The sequence below is a fragment of the Solea senegalensis genome, linkage group LG12 (assembly GCF_019176455.1).
Source record: "Solea senegalensis isolate Sse05_10M linkage group LG12, IFAPA_SoseM_1, whole genome shotgun sequence".
NCBI classification, from domain to species: Eukaryota; Metazoa; Chordata; class Actinopteri; order Pleuronectiformes; family Soleidae; genus Solea; species Solea senegalensis.
This window is the reverse complement of record NC_058032.1, coordinates 9201468-9213636: the sequence shown is the minus strand read 5'-3', so window position 1 is coordinate 9213636 and position 12169 is coordinate 9201468. Positions and strand designations below refer to the sequence as shown.

Here is a 12169-nt window from a genome sequence, read left to right as displayed (position 1 = left end):
AAAAGTGAGCAGTGAACAACAGAGGGGGAAAAAAAATACACAAAATAAAACATAATTGCTTTCCCTGTTTTATTTTAGATGCTGAGATGGAAAACGTGGATGCACCTGACGCGGAGGTCACGGGTCAACGCTTCGCCCGTGACGTCGAGCAGCACCCCGCCGTAAACGACTATGTAAGTGTGTGCGCGCCGACCGTCTGCACCAAACAGATACAGTAGAGCGACTTCAATCAGCCCCGGCTCTGCCACAACTCTCTCTGCATATAAATCGCTCACTAATTGATGTTAAAACTGACTTTGTGCACCAGAGGGCACAGCAATTGCACTATATATCTATTTAAGTAAGGCCAGTTCATTGAAGACTCCCTTTATGTGTCTCCATTAATTGAGGGGAATATCCAGCCTTTCAAAGGCAGCAACTTGAGCCTTACAGCCCAAATCCTTTTCTTTTTTTTTGAGGCAGCGGAAGGGTCTGTACAAAGAAATACTCTCAAGGTCACTCATTGCTGCACGGTTAACTTAGATTTATTTATCATGGTTTAATTATCAAAAACCTATAAAATAAGTGGAAGGGCCTTGTGGCACAGTTTGGCGTGCTGCATGTAAACCACTCGACGCACTGTGATTAATTATCCCTGACTCAGGGACAATCACATAAAGCAGCGTATTACACAGGAGTTATACACCTGAGTGCCACAAAGAAACCGCACTTGCACCGCGAAGATACCCATACATGGGTTGCAAAGATGCGGGACACACACAAGCACATTTATACACACACATACATTCAGCACTCACACGTGAACAGCTACTAAAGCTAAATTCAAGGATAATGAGTCAGCTTCAGTCTGTTCCTCAGAGTTGTGACAAACGGTGAAAGACACCCGGAGAAATGAGACGTCGTATAATGCTGACATTTATCAGGCCCGCCGCACAAGCGCCTCCCGCTCCACTCCTCAATTTCCCCCCTTAGCTCCTCTGTCTTCTTCACCGCCGCCGCCGTCGTCGTCTGCAGCGGGAGATGCAGCGTTGTGCAATTAAAACATACCGGGGGATGAAAAACACGGCGCTCCTTTTGAAACGCCTCTATCAGCTGAGTAATGCTTACCACTGCAATCCATCCTAACCGTGCACGCAGGCTCTGTTTGTGGTTGCGCTGATAACAAAGGCCTTTATGGCCAAGTAGAGGGCAGGCAGCCATCTGTAATTGGGAGTCTGAGCCGCTGTTCGTGCCTGTTGGATACCACATGTTTGCCAAACCCTTGTTTTTTATTCAAAACTCATGTAAATGTGCACTTTCAGTCTGCTACGCACACTTTTTCTGTTCCTGTCTTCATGCTTTCGGATCGCCAATCGCCTCATTACACAGATAGATAGATATTTTTGACACAATGCCTCATTTTGATCTGCTTCCGTTCAATCCGTCCTCTCATGCCGTGGTGCACACACACAGTCATACGTGCTGTACTATCAAAGTACTATCAAACTACCATTTTCACCACTGACGACACATTGGCACAAGCGCCATTTGCAGTACCGTAGTTACTCGGCGGTCTGTGCTGTCGGAAAAAATTCCAACACTTTCTGAAAGCTGAGAAGTTGCACGTTAAAGCCAACATGTGGATATTACGGTAATTTCACTAGCGCTGTTTCAGGTAGCCTGGGAGGATCAGCGTCTTTGTCGCCCAGAGACGAGACAGCGGGAAGTGGACACGCCTGTTTTTGCACATTGAAAGACAAAGACTTGAAAAAAAAACGTTGTAAACATGTTTTCCTACTGTTCCGATTTCAAATTTACCACGCACAATCTGTCGTTCATTTACAACAGTAGTGTTTTTTTTCTTCATTTTAAATTGTTAATGACATGTTGCACACAGCACTGGTTTAGCTCCACCCTCTACCAGTGACACCTGCAGCCTCACAGAAGACAGTCAGTTCTTCTTTGTCTTTAATCAGGAATATTAATTATTTTACTAATAGTCACTACTAATCAGAGCGGGCTAAAAAAAAAAGCTGATGGGGATGTGTCTAATTTCACCTATCACACACACACACACACACATAGAAACAGAAGCAATTCATTCATCTGCATTTGACGCCTCTGGATTTCAAAGTCACGCCTCTCTACATGGCACATTTATGTGAAGCGGAATAATCATTTCAGTGCCTGTGACAGAGTCTGACAGATATACGAGGCTGACCTTTGCCACAGCTGCCATGTCAGAGTGCGGGGTGTATCAAAGGTGGCCCTGGAAATTTCAGACTGAATAACCAGCATCTGACAAGGCTGAAGGCAGTGGCGCCGGCGTCCTTGACCCAAATAGCGAGGGTGGGTTTCCAATATGAGCAAACCTCACATGTAAACAAACACACATGTAAATCTTTACATAGCCATGTTCCCATACTGCTGTCCCTTCATATCAGAGGTGCAAAAAGGCCAGAGGAATTAAATGCAGGAGGTGTTTGTGCCTCCAGATGAATCTTTACACCGAAGCCAAAGCTGCTTATCGTTGTTGTTTTTTTTTCAGCAAAAGCAGCAGAGTTTACCAAAATATCTTTTTATTCAATTACGTCCCATTTCATTGTCATTCCTTCTCACCGTGGAGTACGAGACGAGCGAGAGAGTGAGAGAGAGAGGGAGGGAGATGGAGAACTAAGATCGGGACGTGACGCAAAGCACTTCATATGTTCCACTGTCCTGTGTGTGTGTGTGTGTGTGTGTGTCTCCACGGAAGAATCCCTTTTAGAATACAAAGCAGGGCACGGAACAGAAATGTTATCGCGTCTGTTTGGAGTCGAGCATGAATGAGATGAGCTCTGCTAGAAAGATTTAATAACACACGCAGGCATGTGCTTCAAGAAAAAAAACAAAACAGTGATCAGCTTGTGTGAAATGACACCAACAAGTGTGGAGATTAGACAAGTCGTGCTTTGATTCGTTACATCTTATTGAACGACTGACGCAGTTTTCTACTTTGCGGATCCAGGGCCTCATATTATGCGCGGCGGAGTCTGTCCGTGTGTGCCCGCGCGCGAGTGTGTGTTTGCATGTTTATATGTGAGCCTGAGTGTGTGATGAAATCAGATGCAGGAAGGAGGTAATGGCTTTTGCTCTTCATTAATGCTGCTTGTTTGTGAGTGACTGCCTCAGATTTCCCAAGGTGAACCATTCTTATCACTGCCGCATCCCACCGGAGACAGCAACTCAAAGCCGGAGTGATGAATATGTGCCCTCCGTTTTAAAAGGATAGCTCTGATTAATTGTCTTTAAGGTACAATGCTGCCCATTGGCTGTTTGTTCTTGATAAACACGACGTCATTTGAATAAAATATTTCCCTCATTTTCCAACCTGGAGGTTTTGGTGAGGAAGCAGATGCCGACTATCGCTGGTCCATTTTCAGTTTAGTAGTTTAGTTTCTCTATAACATATTGTTGCCTAGAAGATGATGAACTCAAACTTTAACTGAAACAACAAATCATTAAAAGCCTACCAGTCCTTGTCATGGTAATAAATCAAACCCTAGTATGCTTCAAAAAATTGGATTTGTATATTGAGCCTTTCGCGTCACACGTAATGCATGTGGCTGTGGATTCATTATGATTATCAAACTCTCGCTCGCCACAGGAAACAAACAGGAAACAAATACAATTGGTGTAAAACCACCGTAATTGACCACACGGACTTAAAAGAACAAATGCAGGAAAACCCTCTAATTCCCTTACTTACAGTACCAGGGGACGAGGAAGACACTCAACCGTGTGCTCCTGTGGGTCCTGTCCTCTTAAACAATTCCCACACACTTTTCTATACCCACCAGTGGATCTGTTGTGTTCTGCACCGCTGCGTGTCGCTGAGTCATTGCAAGAGCGCGCGGAGAATCATGCCATTTTGTTCTGGATGTGACTTCAGCACGGGCCCGGCGTCTCCTGGCTCCGAGCCGTTTAACAAGACAGTGCGGGATTGTCTCCGAGGATTCATTTACTACAAAGAGATTGAAATGTGGTCAAATGCATACTGAGGGCAGCTCATGCCTTGGCTTGCACAGTGAGTTAAGTGCCACTTCTCTGAGCCCCATTTGTAGTTGCTCTTGATCAAAGGCACCGCACTTGGCCCCCATGAGTCTACGAGGGCATGAACCGCCCAGAACAATGGAAAAATCCGAGGGCCATTAATTCTGCCCAATTTACCTTTAGTTTAGGTTTCATTTGGCCTCTCTATAAATTCAGAGGCAGCCAGCAAGAGCAAATGAAGGAATCCTTGTTAGGGCGATCATTACTCTGCTAATTGCTTCAGGAATGTGCCGTGCACTTAAAGTCAAGGTCGGGAGGAGGGCGCCACAACATGGGAAGCTCTAATTTGAATGCTCTGTTGGAGGAGGAGGAGCCATTTTGGTGCAGAGTGTGGACTTTGGTCAAGAGAGCTAAGAGGTCAGAAAATGAAGGGAACAGCGTAATTACGCTGCTAACTAACAACGTTAGCGATCCTGTGATTGAAAATAACACTGGCAGAGAGGCAGTAAACGCCAGATTCAGCTGGATGAGGGATCGTGCAGCTGGCAGTTGTGCTACCTCCAGTATAACAGAAAGGTCAAGGGTGTTATATCATGTTTTATGCTCCTTGAGCTTAAATCTAGCTCATTCCCTCTACTCTCGCTTTGATCCCTTTGTCACAGGCGTCAGGCAGGATGCAACTTTGCATGTTCGCGGACATCCTTCCAATCTTGTTTTGGTTTATATTCTGCTGATCTGCAGCCATAAAGTGAGTTCACTGGTTCATGCCACAGCCTCCTCTCCTCGTCTCCTCCTCTCCTGTTTCCTCCTGCCCTCGCCTTAGGAGGAGTGACATTTGTCATGTGCGCGACTGTAACCCTGCCTGCTCCTGTGTCCTCTGCAGAGAGACGCCGGAATCGAGCTTGATAACCGTCTGGATGCAAACGGCTACTGCTGCCAGTACTGTCGCCGTGGTTACCGCTACTGCCGCCGGTACCACGAGCCCCTGGGTGGTTTCAACCCATGGCCGTACTACTACCAAGGAGGCCGGGTCATCTGTCAGATTGTCATGCCGTGCAACTGGTGGATTGCCCGTATGCTGGGGAGGATCTGAGGAGGCCGTGTGTGCACGCACGTGTATGTGTGTGTGTGTGTGTGTGTGTGTGCTGTCTGGGCTTTAAGCTGTTTATGTCGCAGTAGGTGCCATTTCTTCTTTTTGGTAAATATCCCAGACCTCTCGTGAGACCAAAGCAGCTCATTGTGCACACATTTATTATCTTATCTGAAAGTTACCCCTGTGAGTATTGGACGGTCTAAATGGTCTAAATGGCATTTGAAGTGTTTAGAAAACGCCTTTGATCATTTACTGCTGTCTAATTTTCTTTTTCTGTGTACCTGTTTGGTCTTCTCGCTATTTGATCCTGTCGTATTGGGGGTAATTTAGCCTAGGAAGATGTCACCATAAACTAATCTGTCCAAAAAGTATTTACCTTCTAACTTTCTTGTGCTTGATTTTGTAACTATATCTACGATTGTTTTCTTCATATACTGTCACGTATGAACATTTATAAGAGATAATGAATAGAGTCTGTGTCTTCCACATCTTGCACTTGTAATTATTGCTTAGGTTGTGTAACACAAAACATTAGATATGATGAATATTATGCAAACCTGCATCCTAATAATTCTCTCCTCATTGTATCGTGTTACAACACAACATTTAAAGATGCACACACCTCATCCGTCCTCTGTGGTGCACTCACAGATCCTGATTCTCCGTTTTGGCTAAATCTTCTTGCATTTCAAAAAATGGCTCACATTGCATCACCGCTCAAAGTTTCCTCTGCGCCGGGGCGATTTTCACTCTGTAACACCGTGTCTCAATCTGCCGAGCTGAAAGAACTCGCATCTGTAACAAACAGATAAGCAAGCGAGGCAGGTATTTTGTTATTGATGTTCTGTCATCGTAACACAAGTGCATTAATACCCGGGTGTGTTTACGCTCGATAGTCAAAGTTTACCAGGGCGGCAGTGCTGCATTTGTTTCTATTCTGATTTTAAATTCCATTGTATGAATAATCTCACTTGTCCCGTCGAATGAAACAATGTAATTTTCCCTGACAGAAACTTATTGCTGCACAGTGTTTGTGTTTTTGAGTCTGACTCCTGCAATCAATAAAGCAGACAGATATTCTCTCTTCTCCATTAATCCAGTTGCTCATTAGCAGAAACATTTCGTATTAAACTGAAGGCGACTTGACAAAGAATAAAAAAAAAAACACCCGACGCATATGCTTTTATTGTTTACAGTCAGCTATCTAATGCATAATAATGCTTTTGTTTACAGTGATGTGAGAGAATCTTGCCTCCTAAGTAAATCTGGATGTTGATTGATGTTGACTCGGTGGGATAATGATGTAAGTAATATCAATAATGTGGCTTTTTTTTCTGAAAACAGGTTGAAACATATTACTGTATGTAAATGTTTTATGGATATGCTCATAAATGGAGTTGAGCCTGCACCCCTATTCTTTTTTTTCTTTTCTTTTTAAATCAATAATGCCAATGGCCCAAAGCAACATATCAACTTAAAAAAAAAGAGTGGCATTGGAGTTAAGAATGATAATAATAATTGCAAACATACTTCAAATAAACTGACATACGTGCTGCGAAACCCCCGAGGCAGGTCTAAAAAGTTCATAAAATCAGTATTTATATAATTCATTTCTTCGCATTTCCTGCTTGTCACATCAAATAGTCATGTGTTTATTAAAAACAATGAGAGTGGCATGCTGCTGCTGCTGCTGTTGCTGCTTCTTCTTCTGTTGTTTTCTCACTCACAATGCTGGGGAAATTGTATTAAATGTTATTTTTCATAAGACGCCGCTAGTTGTCTGTTGGCAAAGTCCCTGCAGACTGTGAGGACTCTTTTGTGTAGCTGTGAGAGTAAATTGCCATGGAAGCCCTGAGAGTCGCTCTGAAAAGGGACGGCTCACCCTGACTGGAGAGGCTGATTCAGAGATTACTGCGGGCTCCCTGAGAGCTCCATGTCCCTGCTGGGGGAGAAAAAAACTCCACCGTGAAGCATGAAAGTCAAACGTTACCACTTAACATTACACGGTGGTAAAAGTATGGTGATCGTTCTTCCGATGAGGAAGCAATATTAAGGTAAAACCGTCTTACTTCTATTGTAATCACCATGGGACATAAGGGCGGCTGTCTTTTGTGAGAGTGCCAGGGCCAAAACGTCTTATTATTATTAATATTATTACTTTTATTAATTACTATTATTCTGTGTCATTGCATGCATTTCTGAGGGGGTTAACGTGCATAAAAACTCTTGAAACTTTGCATGGAGGTCAAGTCTGGGGCAATTGTCATAGTCATAGTCCTCTGAACGACGTTGAAGTTAGCGTTGATTGCATTTTCACAAATAGAATAAAGGTTTCAGGTCTATATGCTGAAAAAATTGTGAAATGTGCCTTTATTGCATTTTTTACAAATAGAATAAAGACTCTTCGGGGTTTGTAGGATAATCTAGTCCAGATTTGAGAAGTCTATGGACAGTGATTTTTGATCTGGACCTGGTCTAATGAGGTCTATAGGTATAAAACAAAATCTCCCCTCTAGCATTTTCACAAATAAAATAAAAGTTTCACAAATACAATAGTGGGTGTCAGGTAACATTAATGTTAACTTATTATAATGTAAAACTTAACTTATTAACTTAAATTATTAATTTTGCTTCATGTGAACGATATTACTTTGGAAACAACATGGTCTTACTGTAACATGATCTCCTTATTACCAGTGTTATTACCGAGCGAGATATAGCATTAGAAATAAGATGAACCAAAATATTACCTCCCCTTTTAGAAAATGATGTAACAGTTAAAGGAGAGACTGAGCATCATTTTTGCCAGGTTTAGTATTTATAATTAATAAATAAATCCTTGTTTGAAAACAGTCTAGCCTGGCTGCCAATAATCATTAAAAAAAAAAAAATCAAAATCAAAAGTCCCACTGGGGATTTTAGAAGATGCCCTCCTTCAGTCCTGGGTTTCCTGTGTGGACACATCCCACGCTCAGTGTGAGTCACTCCGTGCTGTTGGTTTAGTACAAATGAAATAATCAATATGTATGCCAGAAAAAATCTAAGTGATTTGACTTTTTTATATATATAAGTAAAACAACCTCTTTTGGCTCAAAGTGTTAATTTCTCTGATAGTCTTCCCCTTCCAGATCACTCGTTGTTTGATGGACACCTGCAGCACTCGTGCCAACTCTCTTCCTTCTCAGTTTTATGTTCATATTATTGAACTGTGGGAATCTGACAGTCGGTCCACTCTTTTCTGCTCGAGCTGTTTTGCAGCTTGAAAGCTATTAAATGTATGTTAGCATTGATACTTGTGCGTGAGTAATTAGGGAATCAGTGGAATGTGTTGTTGTTGTTGTTGTTGTTGTTGTTGTTGTTGTCAAGTCCTATTAGCGTCGCACATGTTGCTCCATCCTGGTAAATGTATGCAAGTCTAATGGATAAGCAGTGACTGTATGATTTTTGATTGTAGGCTTCTCGTAATTATTGTCAATAAGCGGTCATGCTCGTGTATTGTTGTAGGGGACGCTCATACATCACTTACCAACAGTCGCCGCCACCAAACGCCCCTCCTCTTACTGTGACAGGGGAAGCAGAGCAGGCTCATGGTTATGAAAAATGAACTGTGTATCTAAGTCCTGGGGGGTGGAGGCGCTGGTGGGGGCAGAGGCAGGTCGTTGTCATCACGGATGCTTCAACAGAAGTGCAAGTGGAGCAAATGCATCCCCATTATTCAATTTGGTTGTTTGTTTGCTTTTTTTCCCTTGTTATGACCCTGTTTCTATAGCAACGGAGACATACTGTAATACCCCACTTTTTTTTTTGGTCTTGAGAAAAATAAACATGTCATCATCACACGATCCATGAAATGAGATGATTATATGCCTAAAGATAACCTGTATATCATCAGTGATTCATTTTTACTCTTTTCAGTGATGACAAACACAAATGATAGAAATCTTAAGTGCTTAAACTTATTTTAGTCCGTTTTAAACCCTTTAACACCTAACCCTCAGACTTTATTTTTTGCTTATTTTAACCATCAAAGGACCAAAAATAAATAAACAAAAACGGTTTATTTAGAAAAGCACTGCAGTTGCAGAAATTTGAACAGTATAAAATATATTTACAATAACTTTTTGTGTGTTTCTGTCTCTAAATGTCCAAAAACAAGCCAAAAGTTTTCCTCCCACGTTTTGGACATAGAGACAAAGACTCAAGTATTTTTTTTTATTTAAATCATGTTTTATACTGTTCATATTTCAGATTTAACACAAAAGCTGGTGTTCATGTACAACTACAGTGTTTTTTTAGAACTGTTAATACACTATTTTAACATTTTAACAACATAGAATTGTTATTCTGGAAATGGGCCAAAGCACTCACTAACAGGACATTTTCTGGTCCTTTTATGGTTAAAATAAGCACACACAAAAAGTCTGGATGGACGTTTTGAGGCTTAGGTGTTAAATTGTTAATGAAACTATTCCGAAATACAAGAACTTGTCGCTCCATGTAATCATCTCTCCTTTCCTCCAGCTGTTTTGTGCCGTGCTTTCACTAATTTGATCATTCTCTCATACGTCTAAATGTTTTCCAGAAAGGCATTAAAATTGTCCTTAAGTTGAAATATTGTATAGCTGAAAAGTAGACTATGTTGGAAATTGTGATTATTCATTCCTGCACACAATCAAAATGATTGCTCCGGCGAGTGTTGTTGTGAGAATGACCTCAATTAGAACCGTGTGTAAAATAAATAATATGTGACAGTGGAAAAAGCCTTTTCATTCATCCAAACTGTTTGTACTTTTGTTGCACTTGTTAGACTTTGAAATTGGCCTTGTAGGCACAGAACACAGCAGCCCTCGCGTTTAATTATCCAAATCATATTGTGCTGTGTTGTTAGGCTGTTTAATTTTTTTATATTAATTGTATTGTCCTTCTTTAACCTTGAAGATGGTCTGGCGGGGCCGGTAACATACTAGCTTTTCAGGCTACATAATTATTATAGGACTACAATTTCAAATAATATGAAATGCCTATTTTTCCCAATCATCATTTAATTTCCTGTGTCACAAAAGTAAACCTAGTCCATCCTAGTATACGTTTGTGTAATTCATTCGTTCATCGTCTCCTCCTCACGAGGGTCGCAGGGGGTGCTGATGCCGATCCCAGCTGACATACGGCGAAAGGTCGCCACTCCATCACAGCGCCACATGGAAACAAACAACCATCCACACGCCGCACTCGCACCGACATCTACGTTAGGAGTGTCCAATTTGCCTAATTCACAAATCTGCTAGTTTTTGGACTTGCTCTTGTTCCAACTGGGTCGTGAAAACAGGTCATACAAGGTCGTGTTCCTGCAGCACATGTATGACATGTTAAATACGTATTAAAATCACCTTGGAGAAATCAAGTGTAGTTGTTTTGGTGTCTGTGTTTGTGGTTTTCTCGTGAAATAACTTCTAATGCTGACGGAATTCAAGACTACTTCAAACAGAGGGAAGAAAAAAAAAACATCTCCAAGGCGGTATTTATTTGTGTGTGCTTTTCAAAAATCAAATCATCTCTGATTACTGATGTGTGACATTTTAAGAACCAATACGTCCATCATGACATGAGGTGAATTTGCATTCCTGACATGTATGAAGCCGTTCGATATCGTCTGTGCTAGATAGGAAGCAACCGTGTGACAGTGATCTCCTCCCCTTTGTAGACCGGATGAATGAAAATGACACCCTGCGACAATCTCCCACATGCGTTAGACACCGTCTCGGAAAGTCCAGCACTTGTTTATCACAGGTTTTTTTTTCATGAGCGCAGGAAACAAGTGTCAGAGATGCAGAGATACAGAGCATCTGGCATGTTGCAGTGCAGTGCAAACGATATCACCTAACCTGGGCCTGAGAATTGGTGACTACCATTGTGGCTCACAAACTAATTATTACATTTTGTTGCTGAACAAAAAAATACACGGGGGCTTCACTCGTAGCCTTTTTTGCTTTCATTTCAAACGTTCAGTCTTTGTTTCAGATCCATGAGTTATTATAATGAGGCGGTAGGGAGTGAAAACCAATGTACGAGTGTCTGTATTTCGATTAGTGACCTGAAGAAATACTTCTCTCCAATCCACACAGCCTCTCAGCCTCCACCATGGACACATGTATTACCAGTGCCATCTTGTGGGCAGAGAGGTGTACTGCTGCAATATCAATCCACAGATTGTTGTTTGTTCCTATTATTTTTTGCTTTCCTCCTCATTACGTTCATCCATGCTGCACACTTATGCCGTCTTTAAATAGATTTACTCTTTGGTCCTTTGAAAAAGCCATGATTATTCAAAGCAGTCTGCTTAAATGTAACCTTCACTGTGGTTTGCCACTTCTCCATAAGACTGCAGTCATCAACTCTCTTTCTCTGAAAATGCTGGAGTCACTCTAGTGACCTGATGGTTAAATAAGCTCCCCCTGTACTGTTCCTGCCACAAGCTGGAGGCACAATAGTGTCAGCCATCATACTTCAACTGCTCCCACTGTGAGAGGCAGCATGGCACAGCAGTAAACACTCGCACTGTGTCGGTGGCTGCAGGCAACACAGAAATAGTCCTCCTCTCCTAGGACCGGGCTCTCGCTCCATCTTTGGGGGTCTCTGACTCACAAACCAAAGGAATAGCACAGACAGCTGTTAGTAGCCTTTCATTATTTTAGAAATCCAGAACAACCTGCGCTTACCATATGGCAGGTGATTGATGAACCACTGAAGGAAAAGCTTAGGGTCTGTTTGAACGTAGCGGAGGGTTGTTTGCTGCCGAATGTGGGGGCTTGAGCAATGACTTCATACTCATTTTAAAAGTACTTTTCCATCTGCACAAAGGCTGAGGAAGACATTTGCAGGATGAAGTGCGGGTTTTGTGGTGGCTGTGTGTGTAGTAGTAGTAGTAGCAGTAGTAGTGCACTGTAAGGACACTTTTTCATACAAACGTATCTTTGTGAGGTTATTTCGGCTGGCCTTCACCGCTTTAAAGGGCTGAGACTTCAGACTTTTAAGGGTTAAGACTTGATTTTAAGGTTAGAGTTTGAA

The 12169-nt window shown here is 42.1% G+C and overlaps 1 protein-coding gene across 1 annotated transcript; it reads left to right on the top strand.

Annotated features, from left to right (window-relative positions):
- Positions 1–62: 62 nt before the first annotated feature.
- On the top strand, positions 63–6184 carry LOC122778206 (tenomodulin-like). Its single transcript, XM_044039842.1, has 2 exons — positions 63–173; positions 4895–6184. The coding sequence occupies exons 1-2, from the start codon at positions 87–89 to the stop codon at positions 5102–5104; spliced, it is 297 nt and encodes a 98-aa protein (XP_043895777.1). The 5' UTR covers positions 63–86; the 3' UTR covers positions 5105–6184.
- Positions 6185–12169: the final 5985 nt, after the last annotated feature.

What these genes read in the sequence shown, in the direction of transcription:
- LOC122778206 (XM_044039842.1), top strand. Translation starts at nt 87, where the DNA reads ATGGAAAACGTGGATGCACCTGACGCGGAGGTCACGGGTCAACGCTTC. An exon ending in ACCCCGCCGTAAACGACTAT is followed by an intron (nt 174 to 4,894) that starts GTAAGTGTGTGC and finishes TGTCCTCTGCAG; the next exon opens with AGAGACGCCGGAATCGAGCT.